Raw genomic sequence first — 23646 nt, 5'->3', positions numbered from 1 at the left:
CCAAAGGAGTCTGCGACACTTCATCAATTCCAAGACAACGCTATTAAAAATTCCTCCCGGAAAACCAAGAAGGTTCTAAAGTGAACTCTCTTTGCAACAACCAGATTATAATTGTATGCTACCCTCTCCTCTCTATCTTTTCTTGTGTGTGTGCATGTATCTGAGAGGGTGAGGCTGTGAGCATTTTCGGTTTTGTTTAGTAAATAGCTAACTTCCTCTTTTTTAAACCTAAAAAGGGTCTGTTTATTTGACCCTTAAAACAATGACGGACTAAAGCACTATTTAAAATATATATATATACTATCTGCAGTCAGTTGAGAGGTAGAAAATGGAAATCACCCATACCGTTTGCCACCTGTCCATAACATTATCATTGTTTCAGCTGGCATGTGAAGAATGTCTGTTTGCATGAAATAACAAAAAATGCTAGCATTGGTGGAAATGTACCCATTGTAAGAGGAAAAGAAAAAATAGAATGCACTATAAAACCTAATATGATTACTTTTCAAAATAAGAACAAACCAACTCCACAAATTTTGTGTCTAGAAAATTATGCCTTTTCTCAATGTAAACATAAGAAAGCAGCCAACTTCAAATGCATTTGTAATGTTATCAAGTATTTGCTTCCTTGCAGGAAATTTATGTCATTTTACTCAACATGGTCTTTTCTAGATGTTAACTCAGCAATTAAACAGATCAAATGTTTACCCTGCACTTGGTATCTGTGTGAAGCTAGGAATTATGCATTGATATTGCACCATTACATTCATAGGAGGGAATCGCCAATATTTATTCTCATATTGTCTTGTTTTACAGGGCCTGGTGAGGCAACTGGATTCAGCAACCAACATATACAATATTGAGACAGCTGTCAGTAACCTCAATGGCCTGACACAGGAAGGGGCCCACTTGTGCCACATCATAGCCAAGGTAAGGAAGAATTTTTTCCAATCCAATGGTTTTCAGTGGATAGATAACACAATTATTTGCCAACATAGGGCTGAATTTTCCCAGCCCTGCAAAGGTGGCTTTGGAGGCGTTGGGGAGGTTGGTGGCAAGGAAAATGCAGTTGACTCATGTGAGCCTGATTCTGTGACATGTTCCCACCTCTGTGCTCTTTAACTGGAGGCAGGCTACCGGCAGTGAGGCCAACTTGCCCTGCAGTGGTGGGTAGCCAATTAGGGCACTTAATGGGGAAATTGTCCCTATTGTGGAAATGGAATACAATTTTTCCAACAGCACACAGGCCCCCTGCTGTGTCAGAAGCTTGGAGGCAGCTTCACAGCAGGAGGTCCACACTGTGAACCATAGGCTGAATTTTCCCAGTTGAGTTGCAATCCTGACGTCTGCCTTGATTCCGGGTTAGGAATCTGGAAGTGGCCCTGGTTGGCTGTCAGTCACGATCTTCCCAGAGGCAGCCAATTAGGAAGCCACCTCCAGGAACACCAACCAATTAAGGATGGTAGGCGGACCAGTGAACCAGCAGGCCCAATAGGAGGCCCCACAGCGATGTCCAGTTAGTAACCCCACCGGGAAATGTGGGCACTGCTGAGGAGGCATGAGACCATGAGGGTGCCTCAAAATGGAGGTACTTTCTGCAGCATTGGGAAAAATCAAAAATTACACCTGGGTAACCCTTCACAGGATGGCTTGTGGCCATGGTTGCGGCCGTCTCATCCCAGTGGGTCTGTGTTGGGGTGAGTGAGAGGAGGCATTGATGCTCACCAAGAGGCTGCCTCCAGTTAAATGCCAGGCTCCAGCTTCAGTGTGTGGTCTGTCTGTCATTGCAAGGATCTCTGTGGTGCCAACAACATTCCTTGCAATTGGCCCATTAATGGGCCTGGTTGGCTACCTGCCACTGCTGGGTGGGTAACCTCTACTGCATTGATCCCATCTCCAGCAAGATTGCTCAGAGGTGGGAACGGGTTGGGTAGCCAATCCGATGTGCTAGATAGCAACTTTGCTCCAGTCCCGTCTCCTAAACTGCCTCCACGTGACCAGGAATGCTCAGCTCCATGTGAGACCTTATATTAAGTTGCTGGCATTAAATAGCAGTGCTCGGGTCTCCCCAAGTAAAAGGCATTTCATTGCATGCAGACTCATGTCTCCGCTAATGTAGCTCTTGCTGCAATGGCAGTCGCTGCCCTCCAACTGAAGGTGCCTTTCTGGCGGAACTGATGCTCCTGCTGCTGGCCCTTCAGCAATGCCCACACTGCGAGGGTGGCCGGCGGCCCTACCCATGGGCTGGGCTCAACGGACCTCCTGATGCTGAAACCAGGCTGCCGTCCTTAATTGACGGGGCTCATGGAGGCGGCTTCTTAATTGGCTGCCTCCGGGAAGATTGTGCCTGACGTCCCACCATGCCCACTTCTGGGTTCCTAACCTGGAATTGAGGCTGCCATCGAGTTCACAACCCACCTGGGAAAATTCAGCCCATGTTGTTTGTTATGATACAATTTACGAATTGAACTACACGACTGAACAAATATAGTTAATAAATTTAAGCATGGCTCCACCTTATTACCAATTTTCTTGCAATTCCGTTGATCTCTTTCTTCTTTCCTTTTTTTAATTTTTTTTTTCTGATCTTCTTCCCCCACTCCTCATTTCTTGAAGGTAATTCATGCTAAGGCACAGTTCCCAGACAACCGTGAGTTGGTACCTTACTGAAGTTACCAATACTCAGACGTGAGCCTGGGCAATTTCCTTGGAAGCTCTCCTGATCCGCTACTGTACCTTCAACAGAAGATCAATGGGAACCCTGTTTCCTCTGATCTCCCGTTGATTAAGAGACCCCTTGGGAAATTTCCTTCATAGGTGTTGGCAGGCTATGCAACCGTGTAGACCAATTAAGCCTATTTCTGTCCTCACCCGATGTCTACAAATGCATATCCAGTAAGGATCATTGTACAGTCAGCAGGAGCTGAAATTTGGTTGGAGTTTCTTCGTCTCCCAGACACACTTGTAGAACTCTGAGAAAACCAGTAGGGAGTAGGGACCAGATTTATTCTGTATAGCCACTGTACACAAATCTGTTGGAAGGGGGCAGAATGGTTGCGGCAGAGGCCCGCCACAGAACTCGATGCTGGGAGGGCCCTGCCCGATTCTCCGGGCAATGGCAAAGCTCTGTGGCGGGGACCCGCCGCTGGGCAACAGGACCTCAATTTCAATACTTAAATTAATGAGATGAATAAAAATAAATGAACTTACCTTGAATAGTCCGGGCCCGCCGCAATCCTCAGTGCGGCGGCCAGCACTCCCGTGCCTTCAATTCCCCATCTGGGGAAAGCCGGCGTGACACTGGTGGGAACAGGGGAGGAGTTTAGATTTTCAGTGTGGTGGTGGTGGGGGGGGGGGGCGTCGGTGGGGAACAGGATCAAATAATTGGAATGAGTGTAGGGGATGGTGGGATGACGTGAACTTTAAACTGTGTGCAGTCTGTAGGGGGGAAGGTCAGATTTAAAAGCTTAGTGTTTTTGGGGTGGAAGGGCAAATAGTTAATGTAATTGGTATTGGGGGGGTGGGAAAGGGGTGGTAGAATTTTATTTGATAAATTTTGGTGGGGGGGGGGGGCGAGGTGTACCTTAAAAAATTTAAATATGCCAGCAGGGCTGACCGCCCTTTAAAAATGGCGGCAGCACATGTGTACAGGCAGTTGATGCCATTGCTGTCGTTGGACAGCCCATCCTCTCCACGCGATTGGGGGGGCGGGGGTGGGCCACCTCGACCATTTAAATGAGCGGGAGATTGCGGCGCCTCTGAGGCGTGCAGCCCGCAAATGTGGGCTGCCATTTTCTGAGCTCACCGCCGAGAGCGACGGCAGGCTCTTAAAAGCTAGCCCTTTGTGTGGGCTCACTCTACCAATACTCACGGTCATCAACTCAACCTCACCATCTCCTGTAGCCTCTTGATGCTCAAGATCTCAATCACCAACATGACTACATCTGGCCACTTCCTTGTATCTCTCATTACATACATCCCCCTATCCTGTTTCAAACTCACTTCCTTCTGCATCCCCACCAGACAAAAACTCCCCAATGTCACGTTCAAGGTGTCAATTGCCAAACTCGGCAATCTACAGTGCATTGGAGTATCCAGCAAATGACAAATGCTTTGACTATAAGGGGAAACTAATTCACTTTCTCTTTGGAAAGGAAGCATCAGCTGAACAGGGCTCAGGCAGGATTTTCTCAACTGAGGGTGCTGTAGAAACCCCCATATCAACTCTAAGGCCACTGTCAGGCAACCTCCCCTCCTCCGCCTCCCCATACCTGCCAAAATTGAGGCACACAGTATTTTGCCACATGAACAAAAACTTAAAAATTGCAATCCCTAACTGGAAGGATATTTACATAGTACCAGACAATGTTGAAACAATGGGGACCCAGCAGTTGCTTCCCCAATACACAAAAGTGATCAGACCAGTTTTAGTCACATGGCCAACTGGCTGTTGCGGAGAATTTGAACTTCCAACAAAGGATGTTGAAGAGACTGTTCTATATAAGGAGCTAGTCACATGACTACCCTGCTGGGCAACATGGGAGTTTTTTTTATTTGAACTTCCGACAAAGGGATTTGAACAGAGAATGCCGTGTGCTCATGGACTGAGAACATCCCCTCCTCCTGCCTGCCTGCCTTCATCTCTTCCCAAGGAACTGAATCTTGTGAAAACACGTGAAACTCTAATAAAGAAAGGTTTCCTACGTGAACAAGGTTGTAAGAAGACTACTCGGCCCCAACGAAATGCAAGACCATATCTTCAATCAAGGACTACAGCGAGCTCGAGAAGCAGTAACAAGATATTGCCTCAAACTGTTCTCCTTACCTTTTCTTCTCTTCTTTTGTCCCAATCAACATGCTTATATCGCGTGTGCATGCTAGCGTGGGTGTGTCGTATATCCGTAGGTGTGAACATTATTAGAGTTTAAGTTTAAAGTTTAATAAATTTCATCTTTCTTCTTTAAACCAAAGGAAGCCAGTTTGTACTAATGTCTTTGCCTTATAATTGAAAAGTTGTGAACAAGTATTCACAAAGGGGGAGCTCAAAACACAGTGTGTGTAAAATTAAACCCTGTTACAATAAGACCAGGTAAAGACAACCAAAGACCCCTAGACACCTTTCTCACTTGGTCGTAACACCATACATAAGCAGAAAAGGTTTGTCTGCAATTATATTATGCATGTCAATCCATTATCCAGTGACAGTCATGCAGCAGTCCACGGTGCTCTCAATATTTTTGTGGGAAGATGTCCTTCAGTCCCAAATAGGGTCCTTCTCTGTTGGTGCCTCATCAGTAACAGCACCTCCAGCTCTGTAGCATCAAAAGGAAATGTGTTACCTATATTTCTCCTATGTGCCATTCTGAACAATTGCTCAGTTTTTCTGCCCCATCACAACCTGCCTTTAAATGGAAAGCTGAAGATCTTTAAGAGTTGCTGCTTTGCCCCATTTTGAAGCCCTACAGTTGACTGTGCTCCAGGCCAAGCTGACAGAATGTGTTTTTTATGATCCTGGAGCTGTTAAATTAGTTGGGTGGAAGGGACTAGCGTTGCAAGATTTTTTTTATATTCGTTCGGGGGATGTGGGCATCGCTGGCTATACCAGCATTTATTGCCCATCCATAATTGCCCTTCAGAAGGTGGTGGTGAGCTGCCTTCTTGAACCGCTGCAGTCCTTGGGATGTAGGTAGACCAATAGTGCAGTTAGGAAGGGAGTTTCAGGATTTTGACCCAGTGACAGTGAAGGAACGGCGACATAGTTCCAAGTCAAGATGGTGTGTGACTTAGAGGGGAAGTTGCAGGTGGTGGTGTTCCCATGCATCTGCTGCCCTTATCCTTTTAGGTGGTAGCGGTCGCATATTTGGAAGGTGCTGTCGAAGGAGCCTTGGTGAGTTGCTACAGTGCATCTTGTAGATGGTACACACTGCTCCCACTGTGTGTTGGTGGTAGACAGAGGGAATGTTGAAGGTGGCGGATGGAGTGGCAATCAAGTGGGCTGCTTCGGCCTGGATGGTGTCGAGCTTCCTGAGTGTTGTTGGAGCTGCACCCATCCAGGCAAGTGGAGACTATTCCATCACATGACTTGTGCCTTGTAGATGGTGGACAGGCTTTGGGGAGACAGGAGATGAGTTACTCATCACAGAATTCACAGCCTCTAACCTGCTCTTGTAGCCACAGCATTTATGTGGGTGGTCCAGTTCAATTTCTGCTCAATGGTAACCCCCAGAATGTTGATATGGGGGATTCAGTGATGGTAATGCTATTGAATGTAAAGGGGAGATGGTTAGATTCTCTCTTGTTTCAGATGGTCATTGCCTAGCACTTGTATGCCGAGAATGTTACTTGCCACTTATCAGCCCAAGCCTGAATGTTGTCCAGGCTTGGTGCTGAACATTGTACAAACATCAGCGAACATCCCCACTTCTGACCTTATTATGGAGGGAAGGTCATTGATGAAGCAGCTGAAGATGGTTGGGCCTAGGACACTACCCTGAGGAACTCCTGAGATGATTGATCTACAACAACCATAACCATCTTCCTTTGTGCTCGGTATGATTCCAACCAACGAAGAGTACTCCCTGATTCTCATTCCAGTTTTGCTCAGGCTCCTTGATGCCATACTCGATCAACTGCTGCCTTGATGCCAAGGACAGTCACTCTAACCTAACCTCTGGAGCGCAACTCTTTTGCCCATGTTTAGATCAAGGCTGTAATGAGGTCAGGAGCTGAGTGGCACTGGCGGAACACAAACTGAGCATCACTGAGCAGTTTATTGCTAAGCAAGTGCTGCTTAATAGCACTGTTGATGATCACTTTGCTGATGATTGAGAGTAGACTGATAGGGTGGTAATTGGCTGGGTTGGATTTGTTCTGCTTTTTGTGCACAGGACACACCTAGGAAATTTTCCACAATGCTGGGGAGATGCCAGTGTTGTAGCTGTACTGGAACAGCCTGGCTAGGGGCATGGCTAGTTCTGCAGCACAGGTCTTCAGTACTATTGCTGGAATGTTGTCAGGGCCCATAGCCTTTGCAGTATCCAGTGCTTTCAGCTGTTTCTTGATATCACGTGGAGTGAATCGGATTGGCTGAAGACTGGCATCTGTGATGCTGGGGACCTCAGGAGGAGGCCGAGATGGATCATCCACCTGGCACTTCTGGCTGAAAATGGATGCAAATGCTTCCGCTTGGTCTTTTGCACTGATATTTTGGGCTCCTCCATCATTGAGGATGGGGATGTTTGTGGAGCCTCCTCCTGTCAGCTGTTTAATTGTCCACCACCATTCAAGACTGCATATGACAGGACTGCAGAGCTTTGATCTGATCCATTGGTTGTGGGATCACTTAGCCCTGTCTACGCATGCTGCGTACGCTGTTTGGCATCCAAGTAGTCCTGTGTTGTAGCTTCACCAGGCTGACACCTCATCTTTAGGTATGCCTGGTGCTGCTCCTGGCATGCCCTCCTGCACTCTTCTTTGAACCAGGGTTGGTCCCCCTTCTTGATGGTAATGGTAGAGTGGGGTCGTGCCGGGCCATGAGGTTACAGATTGTGGTTGAATACAATTCTGCTGCTGTTGATGGTCCACAGCTACTCATGGATGCCCAGTTTTGCATTGCTAGATCTGTTCAAAATCTATCCCATTTAGCACAGTGGTAGTGCCACGCAACATGATAGTGGGTACCCTCAGTGTGAAGATGGGACTTTATCTCCACAAGGACTGTGCGGTGGTCACTCCTACCAATACTGTCATGGACAAATGCATCTGCAACAGGTTTTCCCTCTTGTTGGTTTCCACAGCACCTGCTGCAGACCCGGTCTAGCTTCAGACTCAGCCAGCGCAGTCAGCAATTGTGCTACCAAGCCAGTCTTGGTGATGGACATTGAAGGCCCCACCCAGAATATATTTTGAGCCCTTGCTACCCTCAGTGCTTCTTCCAATTGGTGTTCAACATGGAGAAACATTGATTCATCACCCGAGGGGGGATGATAGGTGGTAATCAGCAGGAGATTTTCTTGCCCATATTTGACCTGGTGCCATGAGACTTCATGGTGTCTGGAGTCAATGTTGAGGACTCCCAGGGCAGCTCCCTCCCGACTGTCACTGTGTCACCACCTGCCAGTGGGACAGGACATACCCAGGGATGGTGATGGTGGCGTCTGGGTCATTGCCTGGAAGGTATGATTCCATGAGTATGACTATGTCAGGCTATTGCTTGACTAGTCTGTGGGACAGCTCTCCTAATTTTGGCACAAGTCCCCAGATGTTAGTAAGGAGGACTTTGCAAGGTTGATAGGGCTGGGTTTGCCATTGACGTTTCCAGTGCCTAGGTCGATGCCGGGTGGTCTGTCCACTTTCATTCCTTTTCTTAGATTTGACCAGATCAGCCCTGGTGTGCCTGTGCCTATAGTCTGATAAACTCTGATTTTCTCATTGTCACAAAATTGTTGTGTATAAATAAACAACTGAGTAGATAGCTTTTTCTGATAGATTTTGACCTTGTAAGGGTATGTATAGGTGTAGCTCAATCACTATTATGGAGCATTTTTCTTAACATTATGTCGATCTAACTTAAAAATAGTTCAAGGATTGGAATTTTGTGTGATTGAGGCTCAAATTTTCTTACTTTGTGCAAGTTACTTTTTATACAATTAGCTGGGAAATAAAAAAGAAAAAAACAACTGCAGAATCTGAAATAAAATTATGACCGTCTACAAGTGTACAGCAGGTCAGGCAGATCTTTAAACCAAAAATACATTCATTTCTGGGTGTAGATTCTTCATCAGGACTAAGGGATATATATCTGAAACATTAGCTTGTTTTCCCTCTTGATAGATGTTAACTGACCTGTGTATTTCTAGAAATTTATGTATTTATTACATTCTGTTGGGGCTGTTTATAATCTAGCTGGGTAATAAAAATTTGTCACAAAAAATAAGATTGTTTGAGACATTATAGAGAAATATCAAAGTTATAGGTCACCAACGAATTTAATTAGAATTATTAAATTGACAGTTCCATAAAAATACTGACAATCGATGCTAATTGCTTCAAAGCTATGAAATATAACTTGGTTTGACACAGATGTTGTAATGGAAGTCAGCTTATTGTTGAGTTCTGAGCTTGGACAAAAATTCTGCACTAAAATTTCCCAGTCACCAATGGTCTTAACATCCAGTGCCATCATGCTAGGAGGGAGTGGAGGGTAAAAGGATGGAGGGGAAAGAGAGGGAGGGAGGAGTGAAATCTGGGACGATGAAAGGCTCTGAAGGCATGCGATCCCCGTGTGCTGTTCACTAGATAGGAAACCTTCCCCCTATTAAATCTGAGTCAGGCTGATGCAAATACATGGAAAATATCTTCTCAGCAATTATAATTGCAGCCCTGCCACATCATAGCAGCAACGCTGCCTTGGACCTTTCCCGCTGCTGACAAAACCTGGAACCGAAGTCACAAAGTTGATTTTCCAGGCGAGCACCTTCCCTCCTGATTTCTATGCTCCCCCGCCCTCCCCCCCCCCACTCCTCCATTCCCACTCCTGCTGGCCGGGTAAAATCCAACCCAAAATGTTTTATGATTGTCAAACTCTTGCCAGAAGTCCAAACTTTAGTGAAAGAGAAAGACTGCAAATTTTGTGCTGAATGTTGGTAGATATTTAAGTAAATGTAGATGGAAGGTATCTGTATAGCATGCAAGATTTTGTTTTTACTCATAAGACGGTGTCTCCATGGTCATGTCTGTTGCTAGTCCACATTTTCAACAATAATAGTATAAATAGGATATTTTTGGCTCATTAAATACTTGTTTTGTGTATAGAAACTGTAGTTACCCATTAATAGAAGAAAAGTGTTGCAAAAAAGACCAAACTGTAACATTTAATTTTAAGGCTTTGGAGGCAGTATAAATAGACAGACTTTGTGCACACAGGGCTGGATTTTACCAGCCCTCTGGGGATGGGTTGATTGGGAGGGAGGAGAAATAGGATGGCAAGGGAAGCCATGGGTGTTGGAGTGCCCATCGTTTTCTGCCAGTGGCAGGGAAGGTGGAGGACCACCCTCCCATCCAGAGGCTAATTGAGCCACTTAAGTTGTCAATTAAGGACCCTTCCCTCTGCCACATGGGGAGACTGCTAGGTAAGCCCTGGTGGCCTCCCTGCAGGCTCGGACGGAGGTTGTGACCCTCCTAATTGGGCACTCTGTGGCCAACAGAGAAGCCCCACATTGGCAAAAGCCACCCCCACAGCAGCATCACCATCCCACCCACCCCTGCCCTCAGAATCAACACCCCTCCCTCGCCGGGGCTTGCCTGACTGGCCACAGCGACCACCCCCCTCTGATCCCGCTCATCTTATTCCAAGGCAACATCCATAAATGCGCCCTCTCGGCTGGGTACAGTCCCAGCAGTGGCCACCGATCTTGGTGGTGCTGCTGAGATTGAAGAGCTGCCAGCCCTCCGATTGGCCGACAGCTCTTGGAGGTAGGAGCCCATCCTTTAAAGGGGGAAGCTAATTAGTTTGCCAGATGGGCATAAAAGACGAAATTGGATCTTCCAAATGGCTGAGGCTGGGTTGCTCTAGCTTTCCTGCCGTAGTCGGGTCCCCTGCCACCCCGACAAAAATCCAGCCCACAGTTAAATACATATCTCCTTAATTTTTACATGCTGCATATATGGCTTTGAAATAAGATATCTAGTTTAAGTTAATATGGACAAAAATCTGCACACAGAAATTTACAGAATCACAGAAATCTGTTAAAATTAAAATTTGTTTCTTTGAAATTATGAATTATAGCTCATAAATATTACATTAGGCATAGAAGCATTCTTACAGCACAACAAATGGAGCCATTCCAAACAGCCTTACTTTATAGTGTGCATTTGTAAGCATCAGGACACACTGATACAATTTCCTTCAATCTCGTGTCTACTTTCCAGCATCACTAACATCTCAGTGTGGGGTCAGGCCTGGTTGAAAATGAGGTTACTGCAATCGATATTCAATATCTCTAACAGTCATCAGAAAACAAGACTGTACCTATCCGTCCTTTTTTGTGAGCAATTGCAGACTGAAAATGATAGGATATCTAGGAGCCCAGATGCCTCGATTACAAAAATACCAGTGAACTAAACGAATGTTGGATGTCTATGTACATCTGTCATGACAAACAGCTCATATATCCTCCTATTCCAATACTACAAATAGAACTCAATTAGTACTCATGTACAATATCAGAGAATGAGTTATGATTCATCAGGAGATCATTTTTGTTTCTCGCAATCAGGAAACTTTTACCAGCTAAATCAGCCTGGGTGTCCTATAGTGTCCACTGACAACTTTATGCTGATCCTGGAATAGGTTCAACGGTGAGCTAACAAATTGCAGGCTATCCTAATGTGACCAACACCTTTCCGCATTCAGAACCTCTCCATATTAACATACAAATGGTACAAAATCCTTCTCTATGATATTCATTTCATTGAAAGTGCTGAATGCTCCCTTTTTGCCAGCGGCTCATTAGTGAGAGTAGGTTTCATTATATAAAATAAAAGACAATTATCTCATGTATTTCAAAGCCTCAGGATGTTCCAATGTGCTTTACAACTAACAAAGTACTTTTAAAGTGTAGTCACTGTTATAATATAGGAAACAAAGCAGTCAATTTGCACACAGCGAGCTCCCACAAACAAGTGGCCAAATCATAATTTTAGATGTTGATTGAGAGTTAACTGCTGGCCAGAACATTGGGAAAACTCCACAGGATATTTTACATCCACCGAAGAGGCAAACAGGGCCTCTTTTTAACAGCTGATCTGAAAGGCACCTCTGATAGTGTCGCACTCACTCAGTACTACATTGTTGTGCCTACCTAGATTATATGGTCAAATCTCTGGAGTGGGACCTGAACTCAAAATCTTCGGACTAAGAGGTGAGAGTGCTACCAATTGGCCAAGGCTGACACATTGGGTGAGATTTTAACTCACTCAAAACTCATTCACTTACACAGAGTTAAACTCGGGGCCATAAAAATGATGTAGATGAGGCTGGCTTCGTAAGAAACTATACAAGAAGATTACTAATTTTAAAAGAAGTTCTATCGTAATTCGAGTAGGCTTCATCAAATGAGTAGTAAAACTGCAAAGCATCTAAATGATGACCAGATTTGTGGTTGTCATATGTCTATAACACTTAAGAAAGTGACTATTGGGCATGAAGAAATATTAGACGTGCCTCTGGATTGTAAAGCTTGATGATTGTCTCAAATTTCATATTCACTGTGAAGTGATCATCTCAAAAAACTCTCCCTTTAAAACATTTCATTCACTAAAATATCATTGAATGAACAACCACAAAAGCATTCAATGAAATTCCTTAAAAAAATCAACTTTCCTCATGCAGCCCAAAATGCACCCCTAAAAATTATTACATAATAGTAAAAAATTAAAGAATTCTGAAAGTAAAATCACTAAACTTATCCATCCTATGTTCTAAAGACATCCAACCCCCACTACTCACACACACCTTATGGGTCTCCCTTTCTCAGCACTGGGGGCTTACTTTCTGATCCATTCCCAAAATTTGGATTCTTCAGGTGGACTTTGAATCCCAAAACTTTGCAAACTCCCTTACATATGTGATCTTTTTGACTTCTGCTTATGCGTGTGCCAAACGCCGCTCGGAGTTTCCTAACATTTCTACTACAGGCAGCACTTTTCTTCTGACCTCACTTATTGTTTGACGTTGTGATTGTGTTGTGGCAGCTCAGGGCATCAGGAATGTTGACTGACGGATTGCGTTCTGTTTCTTGAAGGATGCGGCTGACCTGCTAAGTATTTCCAGTTATTTCTGATTTGTTTTCAGATTTCATTCCCCATCTAACACCCAACAAATAATAATTCTGCAATCTGAGCCCAGTAACATCAAAACTCCCTCCCTCCCGCTGAACAGTCAACTGGAATATAAAGCTGAAAAAAACATAACAACCCCTTTGCTCCTAGGTAGCCCAATCGAACATGTAGAACCAGTAAAATCTCTAAACTCTGACCTAGTGAGCAGAATTGTGGCACACAGACCAGTAATGCCACCTCCACTCTGTGCTGTTTCACCTTCTCTCCCTCTCTCCTCTTTGACATTTCCCCTCAATTCCTTACTCTTTCCTTACAGTCCATTTCTTCCCATCCCCTCCTCTTCAATCTCCCCCCTCTCGGGAAGGCAGCCATGGGGAGTGTTGGATGTATCCAGAATGGGGAATAGAGATGTGCGGCGGCCATTGCCCGAAAACAGTGCAAACCTCGAAGCAAGGATGGGTGCAGAGGGGCATTAGCCCATGTTCAGAGGGAAGTGGCAAGGGGAAGGCTCCAAAAGCAAGGCCATCTTTCCAGGGACAGTGCACAGGATGGGGTGTGACCAGCTGGAATGGGTCTCATACACCCAGTCTTCTTAGTTCCCGTGTTGTGTAGCAGAGACTCCGAGGGAGACAGGGCCAGGCGGCGGCTGGGCAAGCTGGTAAAGATTGACTAGGGGAGCCATAGCAGCCAGCCATGCCAAGAAAGGCCTATCTATGGCAGAGAGTGCACTGGACTCACCTCAGTTGCCTCTAGATGTCCAGGCGGCAGTGTCAGCGAAGACTATAGCTCTCCAGGGAGGCCGTCGCTGACTTGTGTGCCATGCTGCAGGATGATGTGTGACCCATGGGCTTTGGTGGACATCCTATGCTCGTGGGCCTAAAGGTCACCATGACATTCAAATTTTACGGCACCGGTTCTTTCCAAAGATCCACCAGGGACATGTGTGGAGTCTCCCAGGCAGCAGCCTACCGCTGTATCAAGGAGGTGCCCAATGCCCTGTTCAAGAGGCTACTGGACCAACCCTGACAGTCAGATGGAGAGGGCCATCGGATTCAGGGCCATCACTAAATTCCCCCAGGTGCTGGGTGTGGTAGATTGCACACATGTGGCCATCAAGGCTCTCACGGACCAGCCAGCTGCCTTCATCAACAGGAAGGGCCTCCACTCAATCAATGATCAACTGGACTTGAGGAAAGATGAGAGAGCATTGGAGAGAGTACAGAAGAGATTCACGAGAATGATTCCAGGGATGAGGAATTTCTGTTATGAAGATAGATTGGAGAAGTTAGGACTGCTTTCCTTGGAGAAGAGAAGGCTGAGAGGTGATTTGATAGAGGTATTCAAAATCATGAGGGGTCTGGACAGAGTAGATAGAGAGAAACTGTTCCCATTCATGAAAGGATCGAGAACAAGAGAGGACAGACTTAAAGTATTTGGTAAGAGAAGCAAAAGTGACATGAGAAAAACTTTTTATTGCAGCGAGTGGTTAAGGTCTGGAAGGCACTGCCTGAGAATGTGGTGGAGGCAGGTTCAACTGAAGCATTCAAGAGGGAATTAGGCAGTTATATGAAAAGGAAGAATATGCAGGGTTATGGGGAGAAGGCAGGGGAATAGGACTGAGGGAATTGCTCTTTCAGAGAGCCAGTGCGGCACGATGGGCTGAATGGCCTCCTTCAGCGCTGTAACAATTCTGTGGTCTGTGACCACTGAAAGCGTTTCCTGGAGGTTTGTGCCCGCTTCCCGGGAAGCAGCCACGACATCTACATGCTTTGGCAGTCACAGGTGCCACAGCATTTCCAATCCCCGCTTGCCTTCAGGGATGGATTGTCAGGGACAAAGGCTACCCCATTGAAGACATGGCTGCTTACACCTTTGAGGAACCTAGCACTGCAGCAGTGGAGAGGTACAATACCTGTCACATTTCCACCCGAGCAACCATCAATCAGGCCATTGGGCTATTGAAGATGAAATTCCGGTGCCTGGATCGATCCAGTGGAGCCATGCAGTATACCCCAGCGAGGGTTTCGCGCATCATGGTGGTGTGCTGTGCTGTGCACAATCTAGCACTGCAGAGGGGGGAGGTCTTGCATCAAGAGGACATGATTGAATGCCACTCCTCATCCAACGAGGAGATGTGAAGGAGGATGCTGAGCAGGCAGAGCAGGATGATGAAGCCCTTGTCCTGGAGGTGAGGGTCATTGAGAGACATGCAAGGGAGGCTTGGGACAATCTCATACATACCCGGTTTCTGCCACCATGATGTTTGTTCCAAGTGAACTCAATAAAGACACACCTCACTGTATTCCACGTGTTGCCTCTTTCCTATCACACTCTTGTGCCTTGTGTCCAGGTCCACCAGGTGCACTCACAGAGCTGAGAAGATGACGATATGCAGACTGCCCCTGCACTGGCAGCCCATTGAGGGACCGAGTGTGAAGATGGCAGAGCAGCAGGGAAAGCATGAGAGATTCTCAGCAATGAAAGTGTCCTCCATTTATTTAAATATTCACAATACCCAATTGTCACATTTCAGGTTTAATTTTAAAACACCGTGTTTTTAGCTCCCCCTCAGTGAATCCTTGTTCAGTGCTTCCCAATTGCGAGACAAAGAAATCAAATCAGACAGGTTTTCTTAGATTTAAAGAAGAAAGGTGGAAGTTTATTAATTTTAAACTCTAATCCGGCTAACGACTACAATTACGCAACGCGACCACGCTCGCATGCAATTGCGATAAACACACATGCAGATAGAGACAGAAAACGTAGAAAGAATAAAGGGGAAAGGTTTGAGGCAATAGCTGGGTTTCTATTTACTGTCCTTTGAGGTCGATGTAGAGTCTTTGGTTGCCGGCAAGTCTTGCCATTTCGTTGGGGCCCAGTGCGTGCTTTAAAACTTGTTTCGATGTAGGAGTCTTTTCTCTCTTGAGGTTTAAGTGACTACAGTGGATCTGGACATTAGTGAAAGAGAGAGAGCCAGACAGGAGAGAAGCTTTTGTTCCAAGATCAGTTGCAATCTGCAGTCTCTGTCATCAAATTGTCCCTGTGAGCACAATTCAAAACTCCAAGTTAGTCATGTGACTAACCCCTTATTTGGGAACAACCTCTCCTGCAGTTTGTGGATTTCAAAGCTCTCAGAGGGGGATGTAGTGGTGTCTCTTACACCGACAAGATGTGGATCACTATTGCCCAGACCAATATCTGTTAATTGAATCAGTGAGTAATTCTTTTGTCTCTCCAAGCACTGTCTCTTAGTATGCAGTCGTTTTTCCAGCCACTGCTGATCTCTTTAACAAGTCATAAAATCATAGAAAGTTTAAGGCACAGAAAGAAGCCACTTGGCCCATCATGTCTGTGCTGGCTGAAAAATAATCCACCTATTCTAATCCCATCTTCCAGCATTTGGTCCGTAGCCCTACAGATTATCTTTTGAATGATTTGAGGGTCTCTGCCTCAATTACCCTTTCAGACAGTGAGTTCCAGACCCCCACAATCCTCTGGGTGAAAAAGTTTTTCCTCATCTCCCCTCTAATTTTGCTACCAATCACTTTAAATCTATGCCCTCTCATCACTGACCTCTCAGCTAAGGTGAATAGACCCTTCACCTCCACTCTATCCAGGCCCTTCAAACTTTTGTACATTTCAATCAGATCTCCCTCAACCTTCTCTGTTCCAAGCAGAACAACCCCAGTCTATCCAATCTTTCCTCATCGCGGCATTTTTCCAGTCCTGGCAACATCCTTGTAAATCTCCTCTGTACCCTCTCCTTTCTGTAATGAGGTGACCAGAACTGCACACAGTACTCATGTTTGTGGCCTAACCAATGAGTTGTCCAGTTCCAGCATAACCTCCCTGCTCTTATATTCTATACCTTGGTTAATAAAGGAAAGGATTCTATATGCCTTCTTAACCACCTTATCGACCTGTCCTGCTACCTTCAGGGATCTGTGGACATTCACTCCAAGGTCCCTCACTGCCTCTACACTTCTGAATATTTTCCCATTAATCATGTATTCCTTTGCCTTTTTTGATCACCTCACACTTCTCCAAGTTGAATTCCATTTGCCACTTTTCTGTCCATCTGACCAGACCATCAATATCTTCCTGCAGCCTACAGCTGTCCTCCTCGCTATCTACCACACGGCTAATCTTTGTGTCATCTGCAAACTTCTTGATCATGCCCCCTACATTTACGTCCAAATCGTTAATACTTACCACAAAAAGCAGGGGACCCAGTACTGAGCCCTGAGGAACGCCATTGGAAACAGCCCTACAGTCGCTGAAACAGCCGTCAACAACTACCCTCTTCACATCTCTTCACTCCAGCAACAGTTTAAAATTAATACTCGTGACAAAATTAATATGCCTCATTCTTGGCAGGTGGGGGCCTTCATGACACCTCCACACCTAGCGGAATGAAATGCAATTTTTTAAAAGAGTATTTCATTAAAAGGGACTAGAGAGAAGAGTAGGTACAGGAAAGCACACATGCATCTCTCTCATTCATTCAAGAATCCTAAAAAAATGGTTTTAGACTGTCTTTTCTTGGTAACAGTGCTACTTTAAACTGCCTTCTTTGGCATCCCAATTAACAGGTGGTTTTAGGGGAAGTTTTTCAGTTTCCATATTTCCATGACTGCCGAGAGTATTTTTGTTCCCATTGAGGTCTGCAGGGGGAGGGTTGGATTTAATTAGCCCTAGGTTGGAGTTCTGTTCATGGGCAGTGGCAATGGGTGGTTCCACTCTGAACTCTCTTTCAGTGCTTTGATGAGTCATGCAAGGGCTTTTCATCTGAGAGGATGGTTGCTTCCCCTTTTTCATGACTGTGAGGGAGGATTCTTTGAAATTCTTCCCTTTGCTCTCTGGGACACTCCTGCTTGCAGGTATTTGTCCAGATTCTACTACACTCCCCTGCAGCACTTCGACAAGGTGAGGCATCACTCACACGGTTTCTCTGCTCTCTCGAGGACCTTCTTTGTCTCTGCAGATTCCTGTAAATGCTGTTAGCAACTCTTGCAGGGTACTTCTGTTGTCTGGATTTACACAGGAGGATGTGAGGTCTAACTTTTCAAACATTTCGGAGTTGTCTGACCAGAGAGTACGGGTTTTCATCCAGGATTTAACCTGCCCTCTTGGTCCCTTTTTCCCCTTTCCTTTCAAACCTTTTTGCCAGCCTTATGCCTGCCTGTCCGTTTTTGTTCTCGGCAGGGATCCCTTACAGTTCACCAGCCCTCTGCTGGAGGGTCCTCCAAACACCAATACAGGACTTAGTGATACAGATTTCACTGTAGGTTGGGGTTTCCTCTCAACCTGGCACATGTGGTAACTCCTACAGTACTCCACAACATCTTTGTGGAGTTTTGGCCAGTCAAACTGCTGTCTTATATGGACTTTGGTTTTTCGTATACCGACATGTACAGCCACTGTCGTCTCAAGGGCCATTCTTAAAATTTCTCTCTGGTACTTCTAAGATTAGAGAGGTAAACACATGGCTCAAAGATTGGTGTGGGCGAAATGGGTTTCGATTCATGGGGCACTTACATAGTACTGGGGAAGGAGAGAGCTCTTCTGTTGGGTCGGGCTTCATTTGAACCATGCTAGGACCAGTGTCCTGGCAAATTGTATAACTAGGATTGTAGATAGGACTTTAAATTATTAGTGGGGGGGGGGAGAGTTCAACTGAAAGGAAGTTTAAAAAATCAAAAAGAAACGATAGAGCAGAGGTGCAGGGTAGTGAAGAGGCGAAAGGTAATCAGTGTGCCAGGAAGGTGCAGAAAATATAAGCAGAAGACTGCAGCAGAAATGAGAACCAGAATGAGTAATAATGGTAAAAAGTCAAACTTAAGGCTCTTTATCTGAATGCATGCAGCATTTGTAACAAGGTAGATGAGTTGACAGCACATATACAAATATGGCCCATGAGATAACAGTGGCTGCACATGTCGGTATGGTGGAGGACACTATAAACATTCCACAGATATCAGATAAGCAAGGAGCTAATGGGAGGAAAGATCTTGTTACAGTCTCTATCACGAGGGACAAAGCATTTGACAAACAAATGGGACTCAATGCAGACCAGGACCTGATGGCCTGCATCCAAGGGTTTTAAAAGAAGTGGCTGCAGAAATAATGGAGGCATTGGTCGAAATATTCCAGAACTCACTGGATTCTGGGAGGGTCCCAGCGGATTGGAAAACCGCTAATGTGACGCCCCTGTACAAGAAGGAAGGGAGACCAAAAGCAGGAAACTACAGGCCAGTCAGCCTAACATCGGTTGTTGGGAAAATGCTGGAGTCCATTATTAAGGAAGAAATAGCAGGACATTTAGAAAAGCTTAATGCAATCAAACAGAGTCAACACAGCTTTATGAAAAGGAAATTGTGTTTGACAAATTTGTTAGAGTTCTTTGAGGATATAACAAGCAGAGTTGAGAAAGGGAAACCGGTAGATGTAGTGCAATTGGATTTCCAGAAGACATTCGATAAGGTGCCACATAATTGGGGGTAATGTATTAGCACGGATTGAGAATTGATTAACTCACAGAAGACAGAGAGTCGGGATTAATGGGTCTTTTTCAGGTTGGAAAGACTAACTAGACGAGTGCCATGAGGATCAGTCCTAGGGTCTAAATTATTTGCTATTTATATTAATGACTTGGAGGAGGAGGCAGAGTATAATATATACAAATTTGCTGATGATACAAAAATAGGTGGGAGGGCATGTTGTGATGAGGACATAAGGAATCTGCAAGGGGATGTAGATAGGTTGAGCAAGTGGGCAAAAACTTGGCAGATGGAGTTTAATGTAAGAAAGTATGAGGTCATCCACTTTGGTAGGAAGAATCAAAAAGCAGACTATTATTTAAATGGAGAGAGACTCCAAAAAAGTGCAGCACAGAGGGATCTGGGTGTTATTGTGCATGAAACGCAATAAGTTAGCATGCAGGTAATTAAGAAGGCAAATGGAATTTTGGCCTTTATTGCTAGGGGGTTGGAATTTAAAAATAGGGAAGTCTTGTTACAACTATACAGGGTGTTGGTGAGGCCGCACCTGGAGTACCTTGTACAGTTTTGGTCTACGTATTTAAGAAAGGATGTACTTGCTTTGCAGGTAGTTCAAAAGAGATTCACTAGGCTGATTCCTGGGATGAAGGGGTTGACTTATTCAAGAATGGCTAAACAGGTTAGGCCTTTATTCATTAGAGTTTAGAAGAATGAGGGGTGATCTTATTGAAACGTACAAGATTCTGAGGGGGCTTGACAGAGTAGATGTTGAGAAGATGTTTCCACTAGTGGGGGAATCTCGAACTAGGGGACATAGATACAGAATAAGGGGACATGCATTTAAAACTGAGATGCGAAAGAATTTCTGCTCTGAGGATAGTGAATGTCTGGAATTCTCTACCCCAGAGAGTTGTGGAGGCGAGATCACTGAAAGTATTTAAAGAGGGGGTAGATAGATTTTTGAAATCTCGGGGAGTTGAGGGCTATGAGGAGCTGGCACGTAAGAGGAGTTGAGGTCTGGGGCAGATCAGCCATGATCTTATTGAATGGTGGGGCAGGCTTGAGGGGCTAAATGGCCTACTCCTGCTCCTATTTCTTATGTTCTTATGTTCTCTGCGGCACCACTAACTGGTGAACCACTGTCCACTCCTTGCTGTCAGGTCTGTGAGGAGAACTCCACTTCCTCATTCTGCTTCAATTTCAGACCGGGCAGCCTGTGCTAACTCTTGCAATACTGGGTCAGCTCGCTGAGCCTCAGCTAGGGAAGATCCATTTAACTCATTCCCTGGTCATTATAACTTTCTAAAGAAAGTCTCAGACAGATAGACCTTTATGGTCATCTGTCTGCAGTTCCAATTCAGTCTCCTCTGGGGAGCTGGTTTGATCATGGTCTGATACACTACACCTTCAGGGAAACTGCAGGGGACCATCTCCTGCCACTGCCCTGTCTCTCTGACCTCCAGCGGTCTTTGTTTCATTACTGGGGAAGCTACCACTTTCATCCCCGCCAGATCATTACCTAGGAGCAGGCCAACCCCGTCCACAGGCAAACTAGGGACAATCCCTAAGGTGACCAGTCCCGAAACTAGGTCGCACTCCAAGTGCACTCAGTGTAAAGATACAAGCATACACTGCCCTCCAATACCATTCACCATCATCCTGGTGTCCACTGCACTCTCTGGGGGAAAGGTCAGGCCTTTTCCTAGTAAAAGAAATCTAGTAGCTCCTGTGTCCCTGAGGATTACTATGGGCTTGCTTTCCCCACTCAAAGGGTATGGGAATACTTTCTCTTCAGACACAAAACCCTGATAACCTTCAGGAATCCTATTAACTTTTCCTGCACTTGCAGCAGTAAGCTTCCTGGGTCTGACTCTTACTGCAGTTAAAGCCACAACTTGTTCTGCTGTGCTTTGCATCAGGGTATCGTCTTCACTGAGCAGGTGTGCCCTGATTAACCCTACAGGTTTTCCCTTTAGTTTCCAGCAGTCAGCTCTTAGATGCCTTGCTTTATTACAATGGAAGCACACGGGTCTCCGGGTCTCACTCCTACTTACAGCACCTTCCTTTTTGGCTGGAGGAGGGCCCCATGTGTCTCCTGCTTTTCTTCCTCTCCCAGAACTGATTGGGCTTCTATCGCCTTCCCACCCTTTGTCCTTTTCGGATTTGTGGGGGTGACTAGGAAAGGTTTTCCCCTGGGAAACTGACTTATAGATTAAAGCAAACTCATCAGCCAGAACTGCAGTTTGCCTGGCTCTATGAATCTTCTGTTCCTCTACATGTGTCTTAATGGAGAGTGGGAGAGAGTTTTTGAATTCCTCTAGCAAAATTACTTCTCTGAGATTTTCATAGCTGGGCTGCACTTTAAGAGCCCTCAGCCACTGGTCAAAAGCCAGCTGCTTATTTCTCTCAAACTCCAGGTAAGTTTGATCAGCTTGCTTCTTGAGAGTTCTAAACTTTTGGTGATAGGCTTCCGGTCCTAATTCATGTGTCCCGAGGATAGCATTCTTTGCCAGTTCATAATTAGATGAACTCTCATCTGGCAACAGGGAATAAATTTTATGGGCTTTTCCGGTAAGCTTACTATGTAGCAGGAGAGTCCAAGCTTCAGCTGGCCAGTTTAACTACCTTGCCAGTTTTTCAAGACACCAGTAACAATTTTGTGATTCTGTGAAAAAAGGCTTCCATGTTTCCCTCATTGAACTTTGCGATCAATTGGGAAAGTTTTAACAATTCTGTACCCAGCCCTGAATTACGCCGCTCCATATTGGCCATGCTTTCACTGGGATTACTCTGTCGCATCCCAGTTAACTCAAGCCTGCTCAGTTCTCTCTCTTTGCATTCTTTCTGGAAGGCTCTCTCTTTCTCTCTCATCTCTTGCTTTCTCTCTCTCCTCTCTCTTTCTCTTTCACTGTCCTCTAATTCAAGTTTCCTCTGTTCTAATTGTATGTTTGCCGGCAATACGATGTTGGAGTCTACTTCTAACCCTGTTTCTTCTTCTTCAGATTCAAGGGGAAAATGGATGGCTGCTAGTCTTAGGAGTTCAGACTTCCTAGCCTTGCCACGTACAGTGATCCCACACTGCTCAGCCATATTCCTCAACTCATCCATAGACAGTGCTTTTAACTTATCCCAAGTTACTTCACCCTGGTTTAGGGAGTTTCTGGCTTCAATGGCAGACATGTTCGTATTCTAGCACACACAACCACAAGAAAACCTGCATTGAAATCTTTTCTCTTTTTGATTGGGATCAATTTGGCTTCCCACTTCCAATTTCTCATTTGTCTGAGGGTCAAATACAGGACGCAAGCCCCCAAATTTCTGTTACGACCAGGTGAGAAAGGGATCTAGGGGTTCCCTGTCAGCCTTTGCCTGGTTTAACCGTAACAAATTTTAATTTTAAAACATCGTGTTTTTAGCTTCGCCTCAGTGAATCCTTGTTCACTGCTTTCCAATTGCAAGGCAAAGAAATCAAATCAGACAGGTTTTCTTAGATTTAAACAAGAAAAGTGGAAGTTTGTTAATTTTAAACTCTAATTCGGTTAATGACTACGAATACGCGACGCGACCACGCTAGCATGCATACGCGTTGAACACACATGTAAATAGAGACAGAAAACGTAGAAACATAGAAACATAGAAAATAGGAGCAGGAGTAGGCCATTTGGCCCTTCGTGTCTGCTCCGCCATTCATTATGATCATGGCTGATCATCCAACTCAATAACCTGTTCCCGCTTTCCCCCCCATATTCTTTGATCCCTTTCGCCCCAAGAGCTATATCTAACTCCTTCTTGAAAACATACAGTATTTTGGCCTCAACTGCTTTCTGTGGTAGTGAATTCCACAGGCTCACCACTCTCTAGGTGAAGAAATTCTCCTCATCTCAGTCCTGAAAGGTTTATCCCGTATCCTTAGACTATGACCCCTGGTTCTGGACTCCCCCACCATCGGGAACATCCTTCCTGCATCTACCCTGTCAAGCCCTGTTAGAATTTTATAGGTTTCTATGAGATCCCCCCTCACTCTTCTGAACTCCAGTGAATATAATCCTAACCGACCCAATCTCTCCTCATACGTCAGTCCTGCCATCCGAGGAATCAGTTTGGTAAACCTTTGCTGCACTCCCTCTATAGCAAGAACATCCTTCCTCAGATAAGGAGACCAAAACTGCACGCAATGTTCCAGGTGTAGCCTCACCAAGGCCCTGTATAATTGCAGCAAGACATCCCTGCTCATGTATTCGAATCTTCTCGCTATGAAGGCCAACATATCATTTGCCTTTTTTACCGCCTGTTGCATCTGCATGTT

General features: G+C 45.3%; 1 protein-coding gene across 1 annotated transcript in view; it reads left to right on the top strand.

Moving 5' to 3' along the window:
- Positions 1-23646, top strand: part of LOC137377309 (protein inscuteable homolog) — a 358743-nt gene that overhangs the window by 103739 nt on the left and 231358 nt on the right. The window contains exon 4 of the mRNA XM_068046873.1: positions 817-930. Within this exon, the coding sequence (XP_067902974.1) occupies positions 817-930 (114 nt within the window). The remainder of the gene's footprint in view (positions 1-816; positions 931-23646) is intronic.

The sequence above is a fragment of the Heterodontus francisci genome, chromosome 14 (assembly GCF_036365525.1).
Source record: "Heterodontus francisci isolate sHetFra1 chromosome 14, sHetFra1.hap1, whole genome shotgun sequence".
Classification (NCBI taxonomy): Eukaryota; Metazoa; Chordata; class Chondrichthyes; order Heterodontiformes; family Heterodontidae; genus Heterodontus; species Heterodontus francisci.
Note: the sequence above shows the minus strand (reverse complement) of the source record. Positions and strands in the feature narration are given on the sequence as shown.